Source organism: Lathamus discolor, chromosome 2 (genome assembly GCF_037157495.1).
Source record: "Lathamus discolor isolate bLatDis1 chromosome 2, bLatDis1.hap1, whole genome shotgun sequence".
Lineage (NCBI taxonomy): Eukaryota > Metazoa > Chordata > Aves > Psittaciformes > Psittacidae > Lathamus > Lathamus discolor.
This window is the reverse complement of record NC_088885.1, coordinates 108360435-108381606: the sequence shown is the minus strand read 5'-3', so window position 1 is coordinate 108381606 and position 21172 is coordinate 108360435. Positions and strand designations below refer to the sequence as shown.

The following is a 21172-nucleotide window of genomic DNA, read 5'->3' as shown; positions in this document are numbered from 1 at the left end:
ATTAGAAAAGGACAGTATTGTGCTGTAAATGAACTATTTTGCATGCAGGACATCATTTTTTGTGCTCGGAAGAGTCCATGAGAAATATGCCAGGTCATCACAGACAGAGAGTTTCTGAATAAAGTCAAGAACTGCAGCTGTTGACATTGGCAGTTATCCTACTTCACATGCTGTCACTATCATATTAGCTTTTTACTAGCTCTGGCAGTAACAGGCCCCAGCAAAAAAATCACCTCTTGTTACACAGAATGCCAGTCACCTACACTCTGAAGGACTGACTCTCCTTCCTCACAGTGGGCCAATGGGGCCAGACTGAAGTCTACACAACATCATACTTTCTCCAGAGCAGGTCTGACACACTAATATAATTAGCTTCATGGATAGCATATACTGAGATGCACAGAAATAGATCATATATAGCATAAAATAGAGCATCTCCTGCAGCTCCCAGAAGATCAAACGCAACATCACTATCTTCATATGGTTGCACATAATTTCCCCAACATGGGACTATGATCAACATGACTTAATTGAAGATATTAGAGAACTAAGAGTCAGTAAGCATTTCAGGCCCATCTTAGGACAATGTATAGTTCCATATAGAAACAACATATCACACAATATTAGACATGGTCCTTAGCCAAAATATTAGTAATCTAATTTCAGAATATCTTGGCCTCCTTCACTGCTGCATGTTGTGACTGTTCATAAGAAAAATCACAGGGAAATTGTGACACAAGACAGAAGAAAGTGGCCCAACCCCAAACCTTGTGTTAACAGTGCATCAGATCATGGTGATCCTAGGACTCAACCCGCCACCATGGAAAATTGTTGTAGCTATACTTTGTAATTCGGTTTGGACTGTTTGCCATGTTTTCTTGGCAGACATACATTTTCTCTTTCACCTCAGAAAATATATGTGATTTTTTCTTATTTTCAAGATTATTTATTGTGCTTTGACTGCTTTTTTGCATCACTGGAGCTAAAATGCATAGGTACTTCTTTAGTATTTTATGCATCTTCAGAAGAGCATCCTCTGTGTAGCTTTTGTTACATTAAGTCTCAGCGTAAAAGTCACAGTGGAATTGCTGCATTCTAGGGAGGGAAGATTCTAGTCTAAAATGCCCCAGACAGCACGTAAATTAGTTATTACGTCCCCTCCACTCGTCTCCCCCAGTTTTGATTAATCTCTATTGAAAGACCATGTACAATGTGATTTAGGAAGTCCTAACCTTCACGATCTAGATGTCCTTTGTTCTCTCTTACATTTGAAATCTGGTGTAAATTTAATCCTTTTTTCGTTTTCATTTTTCTTAATCTGTGTGACTGGCTTCATCTAAAAATGACCTATTGAGCCCAAATTTGTTTTAAAAAGAGAGGACTGGGCTGAAATCTCCCAAAGCAAAACATTATTAAAGGCTGTGTTTCCACTCAGTTCCCTAAAGGGAGGAGACAATTTGTAATGTTATTTATTTATACCTCTCTCAATTACTGGTTTAAATTACAATTAAGTTGAAAAACCATACAATACTAAAGATCCACAGTTCTCTGAAAAGCATTGGGGTTTAGTATAACTTTGTTATTATGTCTAAAAATTATGTCAAAAACTGATGGGTATTTGTTCTTTTTGACATTTGTATAAATGCTTCTGTCATGACTCAACATTCCTGGGTCTGGTCCACAACACTGCAGTTTCTAAAATATGTAAACATCTTCACATGTCCCCTGATTACTAAGTATGATTTAGTTCAGGCCTACTTAAATAAATTATTTCTTAGATACTGGGAGTCCTGTTTCTAAGCCTAAATGCATCTTGAGTAATTAAAACTACCAGCAAATGGCAGGTTGGCATCAGGACTAAGTGATTTTGCTTCTGGGTTTTTCCTCAGCTCTTTAGTTTGAACTCTCCTATAATACCTCATAAGTTAATAGTAATATGCAAAGCAGACACGGATTCATTGCACACACACACACAATTGGTATACAACCATTTCCATGATGAAATGTGTCAGCTACTTCAACAGCATTCAAAGACACTCTGGGGGAGGCAGAAACAGAGAAAAATGTTACATCCTGATGAAACTGGGCAAAGTTTAAGTAGCACAAAGCTCATTTGCCCCAGCTGGAGTACAGGCAATGAGGTTAATACTACTGCTCCAACACCACTTACTAGTCAAACTGCAAGGGAACATGATAGGCAAGAAGCTCGATTTTATGTTTCAGATGGATGCAAGTTACAACAACATACTGGACCAATATACTGTATTGTAGTTCAACTCTGTGGTATTATCCATCTACCCTAATATTACTACCTATCACATACTGTTGTCTCTTTCAAAAGAAAAAATATCACTTCCCGTCATTTTTGTGAAAATAAAGATGCAACTCATCTCTACTGTAGAAATTCATTGTACGGAAAAGCCGGTTTGGACTGACAGAGGTTGGAGACCTCTCTCCTGAAGACATGAAGAAGATTCGCTATCTCTCCCTGATTGAGCTAACTGCTTTCTACGATGCGCTGGGGGTGGAGCTGAAGAGGAACCGCGCAGAGAGGGTGCGGGGACGAGGTATCGTGCTGTGGCATCCCCATGGCAGCCATCTGGGTGCCGCTCAACATTGCAAAGAAGACCTGTACGGGGCTGTGTTTCCTGTTTTTCACCTTTGTTGTTATTATTTTTAAGAAAATGGTCTGTTCGGAGTCCCTCTCACTGTACTGCTGGAGAATGATCAAAAGAAGGTTCCTGGAATAAAAGTTCCCCTCATCTTCCAAAAAGTGAGTGTAACTCAACCTGCTCTGTCACTAAGATTTGCTTTTCCATTACTTGCATTGACACTTAAAAAGAGTCATCAGATAAATGAAGATGCAGGCTTTACAGAGTTGGTGTCTGCAGATTGTCTGTGTGTTGTGCATTGAAAGCCTTATGGCAAGAAGACAAAATTTGCTCCTTTTGTGTGTTTTATCTGTGATGGGGACCCCTTTCAATTTCTGTAACTACATCATACCATACAGGAAACTTCAGGAAACATATATCTGGCTGTTTCCCTTTCTCATTAAAGAGCCATGCAAAATTGTGTCTGTGTGCAGAAGCTGCAGAGGTGAGTTGTCTCAGGAGTTTTAATTTCCCATAAACTGTAGGTATTGCTTAGCTATTATTTCCAGAATGAAAGTGGTATCCTCTCACTGAGATTTGCATTACAAGTTGTCATTTATGTAAGTCATTTGACAGTACAATGACATCCAGTGGCTGTCTTGGAGGTACACAGACACAAGCACGCATACAATTACACAGGTTCACATGATCTCAAAATGACAACAAATTTGCCTGCAAATACTGACAAAAGAGAAAGTGGTGTGGAGTGTCAGGGTAAAGACTGGCATGACTTGAATATTTACATGACTTTGCAATCAGCTCTCCTGTCAAGATACCATGGGAAATTAGAAAGATCCAAAAGCTGGGTCAGGAAGCAGAGATGGTGGTGAAAACCTAGAGCTGTATGAATAAATGCTAGGAAATGATCTTTTTTTTCTTGTTCTAAGTTACATTAAATCAAAGCATATTTATTTTTTTAATAAAGAATTAGAGTGGAAAGCCTATTCCTCTATTCACAAAAATTTCAAAATAAAATATCCTGGGATCATTTTCTAATCTGAGTTTTCAGTTCTAATCTGAGTTTTCAGTTCCCAGAAATGTATGTTATCTATAAGACCTTTCCATTGTGCTCCTTGGGGAAAGACTTAAACATTTCTCAGAGGTTAATTTTCCCTCAAAACACCATTGTGTTTTACCCAGTGTATCTGCCCTTTTATTAATACATTTATGTGTTAATTGTTCTGTAGCAGTGCCAAATCTCAAATCAAGGACAGAGGGGCCTGTTGCATTATTGGTTTTCCGTACTCTGCACACTCTGTATTTCAGGGTCAGGAACATGAAGAAACAATTAGAAAGGTTTATTTACATGACCTGGCTTGTTTTCATTAGTAAATTGCATAGAAATAGATCTTTTTCGAATTAATTTCAAGGATACTTAGATTGATAGGTAGAATTTTTAACTGCTTCTGAGTATTTTCCTGGGTCTTGTCGGTTCTTTTTTAGTTGCTGCTGAAGCTTGAGGAAACAGGTTTAGAAACTGAAGGAATTCTACGCGTGCCTGGATCTGCCTCTAGAGTCAAGGTACATGCTTGTGCCAGTTTTCTGTCTCCTGGACCACAGACTCTATGTAAAACAATACAGCGCACACAAATTCACGCTGCACATAAATACTGATTCGTGTAGCTCAGCATTACTATTCCTACAAGTGAAAGGTCATATTGGTTACTGGGAATCAATAAATCACAGAACATGTGGTCTATTGCTTTGCATTTGTTAATACTCTACATAAAGCACAGACTTGACATTGAATGCAGTTTTTCTCCAGTAAACACTGAGGGATCCTTTCAGTTTATATCTATCGTCCAAAATTGCTGTGATCTTATCTCTGTTTTAATTTATTTCATAAATCCAGATTTACTAAACCAAGTGAACTTGAGATAAAGATCTTATTCTATGTCAGTTTAACCTTTATGCCATTTTATTTCTCATTTATCTTCTGTGATCTTACAATTTCATGTTCCAAGTGAGAGAAACTTGGCCTGCTTCACTGTTTGGCAGCCTCAAGTACTGCATTTTCACAGGCTATTTGCAGGCTATGAACACAGGAAAGTTGGTACCCAATAACTTGACACTGTGGGGCAGTAATGCTTGCAATTGTTTCTGCAGACTAACTTGATTCCAGGAGCTGGAAGCCTTTGACAGAGGCAAATTAGGAAAACAAGCTTCTTACAGTGCATCCAACTCCCACTTTCTCACCCTCAGGAAGGCTAGTCTTGTTTTCCAAGGCAGGAAGTCTCTGCATTGTGGCAGCCATACATATGTTGGGGATTGTTAAACGTTGATAGGCTGGGGATCCTCAAAATGACTGAACAAGAAAAAGTGGCATTCCATGAAACGCACCAAGGATAGGCAGTAGCTTACAGCTCCCTTTGTCTCTCTGGATTGAGGAAAGCATCCAGCACCTTGCTAAGTGCTACATCTTGACAAAGGGAGCTCCTAATTTGGCCTATGCTTTTCAGAGTCTTCATTTTTTCCTACAAATACTGAAAGCATTATTTCACACAATCTCAACTTTTTCCAGCCTCTCCGGGGAGATTACACAGCAGGGCTGTGCTCTAATTGAATTACTTTCATATTCCTTGCATATACTGCACTGTGTCTTGTTCACTTCTTATTTACAGCCAATACCCAGGGAGCTGCTGTGAGATATGACTTTATATGTACACTGGGTGGTAAGTTAAAGTGCCATATGAAAGCTTTAAATTATTTGAGTTTTGGCTTCACTTAAGTCTGTCCAACAAGCCAACAAGCAAGAGAGAGGGGTTTTTCAAAGCAGATCCAGATTTCATCCTTCAAAGCCTTCATACATTATTATGACATTAGGATTTGAGAGCATTCCAATTTCATTTCAGTTTTGTTTGGAGAAAGAAAAGTCATATGGAAGTGATTAAAGGTTACTCTTCTATAAAACAAAGAATAGAAGAAATAAATACAAGTTTTCCTCTGTAATCTAGTTTGTAACAACAGCTCCAGTGAACCAAAATTGTATGATAGTCTAATGTAGGATCAGTCATATTTAAAAAAAAAAAAAAATCGAGAAAACATTTTTTTTAAATACTTAGGTGCATATGGGAGTATCAAATGTACATATGTGCTTGCCCCTGTGGATATATATATATTATATAAAATGCTTATGTTTCAAATATCTTGCTTTCTGTTCCTATGGCTTTTCCTCAGTTCTCAGCAGAAAAATGTGGAGTAGCTTTTCTGTCCTCTTGTGCTTTTGATGAGGGGAGGATTTCTGTTCCACATTTTCCAGTCAGTTACCAAGAGAGAATTTAATCCAGGTGTTTGTACGGATTATGTGAAAAGGCTGCGAATATAGAGGAAGCTGAGATAGCCAGATTACAGCCAGTAAAATGTGATAGTAAGAATGAGATTGTAACATTATATACCAAATCCTGAATGACTTTCTATTTCCTTTTGTGCCAACCATTCCACTTAATTATGTGTGACCATATTTGATACGTAATTTCTTCCCACTCGTGTGAGACATGGTAAATGGAATTCATTTTTAGAAGCTTTTCTGTCTGAAAGGACTAAATTTTCTTGCATAATATTAAGGCACATTTGACAAAAACATGATCTGAAACCTGAATATTACCTACAGATATATTTTGCCATAAATGGTCTCACAAAAACTAGCAACAAACTTCCTATGGATAAGGCAGTGTTTGGCCATTAATAACTATGAAAGCTGCATTATTTATGGATGTCCTTATAATACAATTTCACCTTTCAAGCTCATTAACCCAACAAATTTTTGAGGAACTTGCATTTCCAAGCAGTGATCTGGGTTTGAAGCTAAATTCTGTTCCTATTAGGAACCTCACTGAGTACTTTTTGCAATTCACACTCATGTATGAAACACTGATTAGCTACCCTGCATAACTAAATAGACCTCCGTTACAGAGCAAGATGCTAACACTGAAGAACAAGAGGTTGAAATAGGCACTGAAATGGGCACCAAAATCGTATAATCTGTTGTCTTAGTTCTCTTACTCTCTTGTGGTTTTGGTGTGTGTGTATGCATTAAGTGGAAGTTTTCTGACAGTAATGGTTTGATACTACTATTTTTCTGTGAAGTGATCAAATCTAATTATAGCTAATCTGAAAGAAAGCATCCTGCTCTTGCAGGGGGGTTGGACTAGATGATCTTTTGAGGTCCCTTCCAACCCTTGGGATTCTGTGATTCTGTGATTCTGTAAAGACAGGAAGACCTGGAGTTAAAGCCATTTGTTCAGGACCCATGGACTCAGATGCCAGAAGACTATCTAGCAAACTCACTGGCACTGAAGAAGAAATGTCACTCCTTTGTGAATTAGGGGTCAAAACACCTGGAGAGTGTTTTAAAACAAAAGAACATTTATGCTAAAAATCCCATTTAATTGAATGTTCTGTTACTCCATCTAAGATATTGCACAAAATTGTCTTGTTTTCAAATTGTTTAAATGGGTTGCCGGCAGAAATGTAGCTATAGCAAACCAAATTTAGCGTGGGTTGCAAAGTATCCCCAGGAACCTGACTTGTTAACCTGCTCTGAACTCCATGCAGCTGTACTTAGACCATAGTAATTTAGGGCTACTTTAATTGAATTGCAGTGTAAACCTGCCTGTTGTTTGTAATGGGATTTCTGAAGTGATCTCAAACTGCCAGGTCAGAAGCAATGATTAAAGGTCAGATGTTCCTTTTATCTTTCAGAATCTCCATCAAGAACTTGAGGCAAAATTTTATGAAGACACTTTTGACTGGGACCAAGTACGAAATAATGATGCAGCAGGACTGCTGAAAATGTTTATAAGAGAACTCCCAAGCCCACTTTTCACAGTAGAATATCTGCCTGCTTTCATCACACTAGTCGAAAGTATGTGGAAATGGAGTTAGTATGGACTCATCTAGATAAAATGCAATAGTAGACATTACACCTTTTTCTCTCTCTGAAGTAGAGAGAAAAAAACATGTATTTTTTTCTCTCTCTGCAGTAGAGAGTACATTGCCTAAACATTTAAATTTTCTGCAAGTTTTCATTTTCAAATGGAAAACAGTCTCTGCATTTAGCTAATAGCACAGACTCATGTGAATGACATAACAGTTTAATGAAAGACTGGAAACCTGTGAGCAAATAGCTGAGCAATGACTTTCACGTTTAGACCCTGATTCTCACGAATTATAGAATTCACAAATGAAAATTTCTGTAAGGTAAAGTCAAGTCACTGCCCTTTAGCTGATATTCTGTTGGATCTGTTTTCTTTCTCTGAAGGTTTGTGCTGAGGTCAGAATATTTGTACAAAGATATATGTGATCACAGAAAACGTCAGGCAGTTGGGTTTTGTTTTCAGTGTACATACAGCCTCTCATTCTCAGTACATTTTGTTCATTTCCTTTCCAGGAAGAATGCAATAGTACCTTGCCATACCTATTGATTTCATTGTAAGTTCACTTGAGCTAGGACAGAGTAAAACTATCAGGATGGTAAATTTATTATGCAAATCAGTACAGAAAACAGGACCTGGTTGCAGCCAAGTTTTCACTGTCTCCATGAGGTAGTTTAAAGCACACAGGAGGTAACCCCTTCACATACCTGAGTGTGCTCCTTGTGAGCCCCAGACTGCGCGCAGTCACCATCACTTAGCAGTTTGGAGGAGAAGACTAAACAGGAGGTGTCTGCTTTGCTCCCTACACAGACATGCTGTCCATATCTTGCACTCTTTTTGTCTCCACAACTCAGTCATTCTGAGTGGAAGCAAATGACAGATATTTTCTTCCTATCTTCTCCACCCTAGCTCTTCTAGTGAGCATTGCAAAATAACAGTATATACTAATTGTGAAAACATGATGGAGTCTGTAACTGACAAAGCTCTATATTTATCTAGAGTGCTACATTTGCGACAAACACCTTTTAAGCTGTAAGTGATCAATCTCCACTCCAATGGCACAAGTTTTCATCAAATTACTCAATAACATTAGTCTGAAAACTTTCTGAAAACAAGTTCCCATTTCAGTTTAAAAGGGGGAAAATACTTGTTCCACATTTGCAGCATATTCTGACCATCATATCAAAGAGAAACTCTCTAGTACTGAAAACTACTGGCTCCTTGCCAATAGAAAGCCTTGTCACCCCCTCATGATAAAGACCCAAAATGATGAGGGAAAACCCACTCATTGAATTCATTTTATATTTGGAAAATGGACCTAAACACATTGGTCTCAACCAGGCAGTGTTTGCTGTGCTTCTAGAGCTGCTGACCAACAGAGTTTTTAGAAACTATTGCAACAGGGATTTCAAAAATATTAATTATTCATATTCTTAGAAATCTCCAAGATCAAGTTACAGCTACAAGCTTTGCATCTGTTGATCATGCTGCTTCCTGAAGCCAACAGAGACACAGCCAAGGTAAGTTCTTAATTTGCTACCACCTGCCATCTGTGGTGCTTTTGACTTTTAAATGACACCTTTTTTTTTTTCTAAGAGTCAGAGATCAGACACTGCGCTGTGAAATGATTCATCTGTGAGTTTTGTCATTTCCTTGAAAAGAATTGGGGGGAAAAAAATAAAAATCATGAGTTGGGATAAAATCAGCTTAATAAGACAGAAAAGGAAGGAACAATAATAATAATGATAGAATTAGAACATACAAGTGATGCACAATGCAGTTTCTCACCACTTGCTGATCGATGCCCAGCCAGTTCCCAAGCAGAGGCCCCCAGCCAGCTTGCCCCCAGTTTATATGCTGAATATGTCACCATATGGTATGGAATATATCTTTGGCCAGTTTGGGTTGGCTGTCCTGGCTGTGTCCCCTCCCAGTTTCTTGTGCCCCCCCAGCCTCCTTGCTGGCAGGGCATGAGAAGCTGAAAAGTCCTTGACTTAGGGTAATCACTGCTCAGCAACAACTTATATCATCAGTGTGTTATCAACATTATGCTTATACTAAATCTGAAACACATCACTGCACCAGCTACTAGGAAGAAAATTAACTCTATCTCAGCTGAAACCAGGACAGTGTTGTAAATGGACTCATTGGCAGACCCCAACTCTAACCACAGCTGCAATCCGTCCTATTCAGTCAACTCAAGCGAAATTCTAAATAAAACACCCAAAAAGAAAATTATTTTCCTTTGTCAAGAACTGACGTCAATGAGCAACCACTGAGCCCATCTTGCTTTCATTATCCCAGAATACAAGTTTGGGGGCTGCTGGCAGAAAATCTTCATATTACATCACATATGGGACTGATGTACATTCGAAGAGAGGCTGATCACCCTGGTGATTGTAATATAAAAAGCCTTGGGCAGATACATCAAAATGGGAACCTTGAAGTTTATGAAGAAATTAACTGTTCAATCATAATGCTTGTTCCTCTCCTACAGGATTCAGAGCCTTAGTACAGACACTGTACTTGACTTACATATTTTGGATTATGCTCCAAGTGATAAATAATTTATTAGTGTATATTTTCATAACACTATTCTTCTATGATTGACACAGGTGGTTGTGCCAGCAAATATCAGTAAACCAAACTAGAGTGCAAAACCCCCTAAATTTCACCTCCAAGTGCAAATATAGCAGCTTTCGAGACAAGCATGTTGTACGTTTGAAAATGCTGCATTTAAGAAGTGTTTTGTGAGACTCAGAATAACAAGTGTTGTTTTTCTAGGCCTTTCTTCAGTTCCTGAAGAAGGTGGTTGCTAATGAAGGAAAAAATAAAATGAATTTGTGGAATGTTTCTATGATTGTTGCACCAAACCTCTTCATCTACAAAGGGAAACGGGCAAACCAACAAGAAATGCAAGCAGCTGCCACCACAGCGCATGTTGTGCGGCTTTTAATTCGGTACCAGGACATCCTGTGGACAGTGAGTAATGCTGGTTCCCTCTTTATGGCTCAAAATACAGAGAAGTATTTTGCTCTGCATAAATAAGAGTAAACTGATCTTCCTATAAGAAAGTTAGCTATTCTTTGAAAACTGGCTGAAGTCTTCTAGATCTAGAATGAGATAAGGTAACAGAACCTCTGGGCAGAGATTTACTTCACCTAAGACATTAATTTTAGCACAAATTGCCCTATGGAGGTACCTATCCCACACCATTTTTTGTACAGAAGAACACACAGGAGAATGATTTAATCTAGATGCCTAGGTGAGATGTTTAAACACTACAGCAGTCTTCCAGTACCTTAAGGGGACCTGCAAGAATGCTGAAGAGGGACTTTTTACAGCGCATATAGGGACAGGACAAGGGACAGTGGTTTTAAACTGAAAGAGAGGAGATTTAGGTTGGATATAAGGAAGAAATTCTTTACTGTGAGGGTGATAAGACACTGGAACAGGTTGCCCAGAGAAGTTGTGGATGCCCCATCCCTGGAAGTGTTCAAGGCCACATTAGATGGGGCTTCGAGCAACCTGGTCTAGTGGAAGATGTCCCTGCCCATGGCAGGGCTGTTGGAAGTAGGTGATCTTTAAGGTCCCTTCCAAGCCAAACCATTCTTTGATTCTATGAATGAGATTAAATGACTGCTTAAAATACAGTCCATAATAATATGGGCTAAAAGTGTGTCCTGCCTGCTGGACTTCAGAAGGTTGGCATGAAGATGACAGTCTTGGCTCCTTCCCTCCAAACAGAGGGAGAGTATGATGGGTATTGCAAAGACTACCTCATAATAAAGTTCCTATAACTGCAAATAACACTAAAAGTTTCACATGGTATAAAAGATGATCTACAGTTTCACCAAAGGAATAACTGGGTTAATTGTTAGAGGGACCTCCTAATCACATGTACTCTCTGGGAATGAATAGAGCTTTCACTGCTGAAATTTTGGTGCCTTTCTAAAGCCCCAACACTAGTTTTAGGAAAAAAAAAAAATACTGTATGTTCTTAGTCCTGGTTTCCTCCATGTAGGTCCCATCCTTCCTGATTTCCCAAGTGAGAAAAATGAATGAAGCAGCAATGAACAACAGCAAAAGGCAGCTGATGTTTGACAAAGGAGTAAGGAAACTTCTGAGGAGAAAGACCATGGAACGGGAGAGACCTGAAAGACCAGAGGTGTGGTAAAAACTTATCAAGTGTAGCTTTAGCCAGCCTCCCTCCTTTCTTACCTCATAAAAGCTTCTGGAGGTGGGGGGAGGAAATTTTGACATACAAAATAAGCTGATTTGAGAGCTAGCTTGAAATACGAGTTTCCAGCCCAACATCCTGGTAAGACAAAGATTTGGGAATTGATTGAGAAAATGTAGGAAAGGCAGAATAATTTCCAGTTTGCCTAACAGACATCAAAACTGGGCCTAAATCTTAAATGCTTAAGTAGTTCTTGTTATTGAAATAGTCAGAGCAGAGAGGTGGGTACTTTTGAGGATTACAAGAGCTCTAGGTACAGTTCAGACTTAGGGAAGTCTGACACAAAAAATCTTCCTTTGGAGGTCTTAAAGCCACCAACGTTTCTCTACTGCCTACATATGTAGCTTAGGAACTTGCTTGGGGTATTGCTACTTCAATACACCTAAAAGTAACTTACTTACATATTAGGTGTAACATACAATTTGGGCAACAAAGCAGGTTGTGTACACATGCACAACATATACGCTCTCTATAACAGCTTATATGTAGTTTTTCCATGTGGTATCTACCTTTAATAACCCAGAGAGAAAGTATTTAGAGTCTTCCATGCAGGTTTAAAAGAACTGGTCAAGGTCTCTATAGTTATTGAAGAATAGTCTTGAGAAACAACAGAAAACAGAAATTGAGAAAGAATGATTTTAAGAGATTACAAACAATAGAGAAGAAGCCACCTAATACAGACAACAGAGAAAATGCAGAAGGGAATGTCTGAGGAAAAAATTAAAAGAAATCATATGCATGAATTGTAAATCCATGCTAATCCAGCTTTTTGGAGAATTTATTCATCAGTACTGACTGAAATATATTGCGGGTAGGGCACACATTTGTGCTGCAGATGGAGAGAGATGTTTGTTTAAAATTGTGGTGTAGACTACTGTGTTTCAAAACTGTATTCACCCTGGAATGAATACAGTGAGAGCTTCTGAGGACAGTCAATTACTGCAGTCATTGCACCTTCGGGAAGAGAAGTTCATTGATGGTCATTGGCTTTGCATCTAATAAAAACAAGAGTAGCTATCTCAGGTAGATGAAATATGAAGGGTAAATTGGAGGTGAACCCCGTTTGGATAACTAAGTTGAATTCTGAGAGCACTTAACACAATCCCCAAGTCTCAGACATTCTAAATCACACAGGGACAGAGACTGGAGAGACCATTGTGCTCTGCTCAGCATGGTATTAACTGGATTAGAACTGGAATGCAAATCTTGCTAATTGGTTTATCTGCCATTAATCATGGAAGAGTGCATAAACTTCATAGATGATCATTTGAACCCTACTCAAGGTCAAATTTCAAATTAACAGAAACCATATGGTACTTTGATATTTTACTGTACATACGCTTCAATCTAGTTCAAGCCATAGGAAGCAGAAACAGAGAGCTGGATCTTCATGTCCCAGGAGAATCTCATCTTTGAAAGGAAGAGTAGATACTGCTAATAATTTTTATGTATTTTTAAATAGGTAGTTGGTTCACTGATCAATGTGAACAGAAACGATTTTTAAAATATCAGATAACAACTTGACTCAATATTACTGTAAGCAGTTAAAATTTAAGGGCTTTACTTTGTTCTATGTGCATTTATGGAATACTTGCCAAAAAATTTGATCTTTGTGTTGTATTTTGTTATAAAGTACCTACAAATTTGCATCTGTATTACTGTAAATATGTTTTTTGAATAATCGAGTCCAGGACAGTGATTTTTGCAAGCAAACTCAAAAAGAATTGCAGACTGTTTCTGAATGGACCAAAAGCAGTATTTGCCTTAGACTTACTCTACTGAATATTGTTTTTAGGGAGCTGTCACTTTTCCCCCATACCTGCAGTCTGACATACCCGAGGGGGTGATAAGAGTTTATGCTCCACTGCATTCAAAAGTGTCTATGGCAATTCAACTCAATAGCCAAACAAAAGCCAAAGACATCCTGGCTCGATTCCACTGTGAAAACAGGTGGGTAAACCAGAACATTTTGTTTTTCCTGAACAATAATGTCAGAACCATTAATGAATAGATTGTTCCCTTTTCAAATGCTCATTGTGCTACAAGAACTTTTTTTCTAATCCAAAATTGCGAATTTATGGTTGTGTTGGTCAAAGAAACTGTAACCACTGACTTTATTCTTCATATAGTACTTAATAATTGGCTCCTATAGAGAATCAATCTGCGCTCTGTTATGCCACTACTAAAAATATACATTTTATAGATTCACTGCATAGGGAACCCAGAGGGATTGTCTTACATCTGCCCATAAAATATTATCTTTTTTTTTATTTTTTCATTTTTCAAAATAATGATTATTAACAGTTATGAGAAATGTTAAATTGTATCTCAAAGTCTTTTCTGCAAAGTCTTTCCTGCCAAGTCTTTCCATGTTACCAAGTAATTCTGTTCTTTAAATAAATAATATGAAATAAATAATAGAAGGTTTATTTAACTGCAACACAATAATCTATCTCTATAGCAGATTCAGTATTCTGCAGTGCTCCATCTGATAGAAGTCCTTTCTTTTGATAAGTAAGTTCATAGGGGCAAAAATACCAATTTTTAGCATACTATAGATGGCAGCTGATAAAGCAGTGGTTATAAGAGAAAGACAAACTAAAGTTTTTTTCCATCCTAGCCACGGATCATCACAGAACATGAGAGGCCAGATCCAAAGTTTACATGAAATTGGAGGAAATATAGGTACGTCTCCATTTTGAAAATTCAATTCAGAATGTCTGTAGCCTCCTTCATGACCTCAGGCAGTGCTATTTTCACACAGCTGGGTTTCTCCTACCCCCCTATCCATCTGCGGGAAAGAAACCTGACCCAAAAGCTGTTAAAATCAATGTAACAATTTATTCTGACTCCAGTGTGACTGGAGGGGCACCCTGCAGGGGATAGTGACCTGATGGCTGATCTCCGCAGTACCCCTTACAGTCTTGCCAAATTCATCCGACCTTTCACTTTCCTCTCTTACTCTCATAATTGAGAATTTTTCCATGGTTAAGAGACCCTTAGTTGTCTTCTTGCAAGCACATTCCACCTCGCTGTCAAGCCTTTTCCCAAGACGTATTTCTTCCTTTCTGTATTTAAGTGTTAACCTCCCCCAAAGAAAACACGCAGAATTGAGAATTCAGCCCCTGCATATATGTGTGTAATATACTCATACTAATCCATGTGCTTTATTTAAATTGTAAATTCCTTGCAGATTTTGTCTTCTTCCGTGTTTCATGCAGTGATATTTTTGTAATAACAACATAGGCTTGCCACACAAGTTTTGGGCCTAAAGGTCAAAACCCAGGTTTTAATTCGATATTGCACAGTCCTGACTCTCTTCTTTCTCTATTCACACTAAAACTCTGGATGCTCTGTTGGAGTCTTTTGTCAACTGTCTGATTAGATTATGCCTTAATTCTTCTAGATTCAGTTCTAAACAGTTTCTATAAAATCATCACAAAATATCACAGCCTTGCTTCAGCAGCAGTCCAGAAGAAAATGTCTTTATTACTGAAGGTATACAAAGCTAAATTTGATTAGTTATTTGTTTTGCCTGGCTGAACAGGATAGCCAACCAATGCTAAAATAGGAGAAGATCCTAAAAGCTGTGTGAAACTAGAGTATTCCCACCACGCTCTTTCCAAAATCTAGACATTAATTTGCATCTTCATTTAAAATTATTTTTATAGTCCTACAACTTTCAGGGTACCTTAGGCTACTTATTATGCGCTAATTCATTTATATTGCTTTCATCTGAGTAAAATCATTAGGACCCAAGTGACCTTGCAAGTAACTGTACAAAAATTTTACCATAATCCTTTGTGCCACAGCAATATAACCTCACCAGTTAAACAGCTCTATCACCCAGTGTAAATGCAATATAAGTCCAACAAATCAACTTAACTCAAGAATTTATTGTCTTATTGCTCAATTAAGTAATAAAGTAATTAAGAGGCACCAAATGCCTCTTCCTATGGCAAAGGCAGCAGGGACTCCCCAGCCACCCAACTCTTATTCCCATTCACCGCCTAGCAAAACCCTCAAATGGCCATACTTAGGAGGACTTTCATTTTTTAACCAGAAAAACAGCAACTGCTGTAGTCCCAGTATTTCTTTGCAAGACCCTAGCTGGATGGGAACATACAGTTTACAGAGTTACATTTTTCAGAATTTAAAAACAGTCTAGAAACAAAGTCAGAGAGTTGCAATTCCATCTCAGTAAATCCAAAGAAATACCCTCCCCCCCCCCCCCTCCCCATACTGTGGCACTTACAGTAACAGTGTTGTTAATGCTTCTAAAGAAACCACAATGTTTGTTCACCATTTGAGTAAATGTCTCGTCCATAACTCAGTTTAATGCAGGACATCTTGCCTGGAAGTGAAACTGAATTCATGACTCTCAGTGAGTAAAATCACTTGCAAACTTACCAAAGCCCCTGCCTGTATGCAGGCGAGGTATTAGCTGGACACACCGAACTAGGCTGCCTATGTACAAGTCAAAGATGTATTCAAGGACATTTTAACACCATTCATCCCTCCCCATGGCAGGGGGGTTGGAACTAGATGTTCTTAAGGTCCTTTACAACCCAAACTGTTCTGTGATTCTATGATCCTTTCCCATAAACTAATGTGCTCAGAATATGCTACAATTCATGCTGTGGATTCCCGTTTCAGGTCAACACTGTTTGGATCCAGACGCATACATGTTAGATGTTTACCGTGCAAACCCTCAGGCAGAATGGGTGATAAAACCAAAGGCAAGCTGAAGCAGAAGGCTGTGGTGTACTGGACAAAAGCCAAACGGGCAAGAGTGATGACTGTCATTTTAAGAAGCTCTTGCCGGAGACAAAACAAAATGGTAGCTACAGGACATCATTCCTTCCTGCCATACTGTCCAACTGATGGTCGCCATGTACTATTTTTGGTATGAGCATTATCACTCCAACTTCTGGGCCATCAGAAAATGTCACATCAGTTACACGTTCATATGGATTACACTTGTGCCAGTTAGCCCAGGAATTAAGGAGGACAGACCAAGGTACGGTGCACAGAAAACAACCGGAATTGTTCATTTCCTGACCTGGTGTTAGAACTTCAATTTTGTGAGAATCCAGTAGCATCCAAGGATGTATGAAACACTATAGACCACAGTGTAACACAGAAGTGTCACAGAGATGTTGAAGAGAAGAAGGTACCTGTCAAGCATCGAAGAGAGGAGTTCAACCTGCAGCAGTGCCAAGACATGTCTGTGTGACAAAATCAAACCTTTCTACTGAAAGTAAAACTGTACAGTGTGCATTATTGCAATATTTATGTCTCTCAGTCAGTCCTCATGAATACCTGATGCTGGGGGAGGAGGGAGGCAGGAGGAAGAAGTACTGTATAAACAGCTATACAGCTCCATGTATGTTCACCATGTACCACTGTATATATTACTACCAGTCTTCCAAAACTCTGTCTGGATCACATTACTGTGTGCAATTGTAGAGCCACAAACCATTTTCTCCCTCCTTCCCCTGTCACATACACAAGGTATGGGAGACAAATGCTGCGTGAAAAGGGCATATTCCCCTGGCTCTATCTTTTACTTGATACTCTCAAATTTAAGCCTGTGTAATGCCATAATAATACATGTGTTAATGGTGCCACTTACAGCCATCACCTTTTTTGTTAAACATTATAGTTTCTTAATTTGTAACCTAATTATTTTTCTTTTGTCTATTTTAGCTTTAAGATGTAAGCAACTTTTATACTACCCAGATGCATTGAAATGAGAGATCTTTGTCCAGATCTTGTACAATACAGAATAGAGAAGAAAAAGCTTCCAATAAGCAGAGGGATTTAACACCCTCATTTAACATTTACACATTGGGGCTTTAAAACTACAGCCAAACTAGGCCCAGTTGTGCTGGGGGTTTTACAAATACATAGCAAATAGCAGCTCCTTTTACAGATGGCATCTAGTCTATGAAAACACATAGGCTGGTGAAAGAACAGTGAGCCACAACTGCATTGGGAATGAAGCATAGCAAATGTAAGACAGTATGCCTAGTCTGTAGCCAGTCACAAGGGTGAGCACTATTCTTCACCTAACCCTTTTGTTCTGGATTATACTTTTACAGAACTGAAGCATGTTTGTTGAGTAAGGAAATCACAAGTCTCTGGAAAATAGCAAGTATTTTCTTCATCTTTGTCTTATGCAGAAAATGGGAACTAATGCCTTCGACTGCACTGCAGTGTCTGTGTATTGCGGGTGACGGTATTGCACAATGAACTCACTCAAGAGTCTCAGCAGTGGGTTTTGCTCCTCATCTGGACACACATATGAGGCAGAAGCTAGTGCTCTGTTTACCAGGTAACAGTGTAAAAGCATTCTGAACCAAGTCCTCCAGGTGAACATAAAGTACTGTCCTGAAGAGAAAGCCCAAAACTTGTGATGCTCTGCTGAAGCTGTGCAACGAAGGCTTGCACATTCTAGAAACGCTACTTCTGGTTCAAAGCATTCTCCAGTAGATAACTTTCACTGGTAGTGTTCCGTGAGAGAACGCAACACTGAATCAGTAATTTTACCAGCAACAATAATGTCTACAGAGGGCAGATCCCATCTTTTTTCGTTACCTTCTTGAGATAAAAAAACTGTAACATTTTGAAATATTTTAATTTCATTTTCTTTAAAATACTGTAATTTTTAACTTTTTTTTTTTTTTTCTTTAACACTAATGGAGGCATATCTGCAGCCAGGAAAACACTGGGGCAGTGGCATTATAAAATACACTGCTTACTTTGGCAACTATTTATTCTAAGTGTATGAGAAACAGTAGATCTGTGGTTTGCTCACAGAGCTAAGCATAAAGGCTTTGTCGAGTGCTTTGTTCTTGATTCCCTTTAGTACCCTCTGGGGAAATGAACAACTCTTTCTACTATGCTGCCCTTTACTCTTAGGTGTAAAACGGGACTAGTACTTTCCTTATAAAGATAAAATGAGAATTAGTTGAGTTAAATTCTGCTCTCAGGTACAGCCAAACAATTCCCTCAGCAGATCAGAAGTTATACATCCAAGAAGGACAAACTCAGAAAAGGGACTTTATGTGGAAAGTGCTTTGAATATGGCGAGCATCATATAAATGCTAAGCATAATTGTATCTATAGCCAACAAAAGAGCTTCTATGACTATACAGAAAGCCTAAACATTAACTAAAAAATTTGAAGTGTCATAGCAAATGAGAACCTTCTACAATACTTTCAGACAGATATGTTGACCTCTGCAGTCTTGCCCACTCACTTCACTCCATGTTCACAATGGCTGTGCAAGGGAAAGTAAAATGCACCCATGTGTTCACACCATAACTTGCTCAGCATGTTCTGGACCCTGAAATTAGGACTTCAGAATTATTTCTGAAGTAGATCTCACTGTATTCTGTGCGGGATACAAGGGGCTTTTGGAAGACTTCCATCTTTTACCACTTTGCAACTTAGGAAAGCCAAATCTGATGACATGGAATCCATCCCGTGAACATTTGTTTTATAGTAAAATTGCCTATAACTTTATAAGACATGCATATTAGCAGATGAACTAGATTCTACGTACAATGCCCTGAATACTACAGCACGGTCAAATACCTGCTGTCTTTGAAACAGAATGGCAAAATTCTCTTTTGATACAAATGGACCTAATGACCCATGTGTACTATGGTTAATACTGTTACACATTAAGTTGTTTTGTGTTTTTGTGGTACACTAACTTGATTTAATATATCATGGACAAACTGAACAATCTCTGTGACACTTCTAAATATGAGGTCTCAAATTCAGGCCTTATGTTTCAAAATGCTAGTGGAGGCAGTGGGAATTTTGTTCCTCTTAACAGCAGCTGAAGTCAAAACAAAGTTATAATAGGATTGTCATCTAACAAAAAGCAACACACATGCATATTAATAAGAAAGTGGTAGTAAGCAAGGAGAAACTTTTTCAGCAAACTCCAAATATGCCTCAATCACTTATGTACTCCATGGTTCTGCAAAGACAGCATTTTGCATACCAACAGAGAGAGAGAGAGAGAGAGAGAGAGAGAGAGAATATATTGCAAGGAGTAGGTGTTGGAAAAAGACTGGAATGCTCTAACCTGTTTATGCAGCTAATGTCATTAGAATGTCTGTGTGTGTGCAAATGTGTCTGTGTCTGCGTATAATATTAACTACCTCACTCTACATTTTCCAGGAAAAATATTTTGGCATAGAGGTTTACTATTCCAAAACTTTCTATTATTAAGTTCACCACTCCACTAGACCTATACATTGATAAAATGTTTCTCCTTCTATGAGACAAGATTTGGAAACCACAAAGAAAGACATATTTCAAGGATATAGATGAAATTTTATCCAAAACATGTTGCCTCAATTACTGCTTGTAATATGAACCTTATGAGATCAGATCTTGAGGTTAATAGACAAAATATATACTGTGTTTCAGTTTTTATCTTTCAATGGCTTTCCATCAATGTGCATCTTCTCTGGAAAATAATACGATGCCACTAATCAAAGCAAAATGTTTGTATGTACATTTCCCTTACAAACCTCATGTTATGTGTTGTTGAAGTAAACCCACATGTAAGTGTATTTGTACAGCAGAATGTGTCCATTGTATTGTATCCATGTCAAAAATAAAAACAGTACCAACAAAGAAAGCTCTTCAAATCTAAGCAGGTGGTTTTGGGATAGAAGCAGGTGACAGGAATTGCAAAAAGCAGTGGTGAATCTGTCTTAAAAGCAACTCTGTTGTTACAGCACCTGAATAGCTAGCTACACCAAGGACTACTTTCTGTCATCCTTGCTCAGGTAGAGGTACAAAATTACATTTTTTTTGGATCCTGCCTCATTGAAATGAGCGACAAACTGCTTTCATTTGAACTGGTATTTTTCAAACTAGCATGGAATACATTGTGAACTAAGAATTTCAGAGGACCAAAGGTGCTTTCCTGTATCCTGTAAGAAATACTGTTTCCCAGGAAAGATGCATTAGTTCTCATTTCCAAAATACGTATTTGTTCCCAAACGAGGCCCAAATAGTTTCTTCGCCAAGACAACATTTCATATACATCTCTGTGCTGTGGAGTTGCTGCCTGTCCTGCAACTGATTACATGAAAGCATAAACAGGACCATAATCCTTCTAGACAATGTGGCTATAAGGGTGGTCAGAAACACTGGATATTAAAGGCAGAAGTAAAAGGGACTGGAGCTACCACAGAAAGTATAAATAAAAATAGTCTATTAACTAGACTATGAATCAGAGACCTTCAAAATTATGCTTCAGTCTCCTGCACCCTCTGCTGGACTACATCCACTTTTACTTTTCACTTAGCCTTCTGTCTCTATCTAACTGAAATGTATGGACAATTGAACTACATGAAATAATGAACAGTTTATTA

The 21172-nt window shown here is 38.4% G+C and overlaps 1 protein-coding gene across 3 annotated transcripts in view; it reads left to right on the top strand.

Moving 5' to 3' along the window:
• ARHGAP28 (Rho GTPase activating protein 28) overlaps positions 1-16593 on the top strand; it is a 72084-nt gene extending 55491 nt beyond the window's left edge. For all 3 annotated transcript variants that reach the window (XM_065668025.1, XM_065668026.1, XM_065668027.1), the window contains 10 exons: positions 2402-2567; positions 2682-2773; positions 4095-4172; positions 7353-7515; positions 8963-9045; positions 10310-10507; positions 11550-11693; positions 13561-13715; positions 14386-14450; positions 16422-16593. In XM_065668025.1, the coding sequence (XP_065524097.1) occupies positions 2402-2567; positions 2682-2773; positions 4095-4172; positions 7353-7515; positions 8963-9045; positions 10310-10507; positions 11550-11693; positions 13561-13715; positions 14386-14450; positions 16422-16513 (1236 nt within the window). In that variant the 3' untranslated portion in view covers positions 16514-16593. The remainder of the gene's footprint in view (positions 1-2401; positions 2568-2681; positions 2774-4094; positions 4173-7352; positions 7516-8962; positions 9046-10309; positions 10508-11549; positions 11694-13560; positions 13716-14385; positions 14451-16421) is intronic.
• Positions 16594-21172: the final 4579 nt, after the last annotated feature.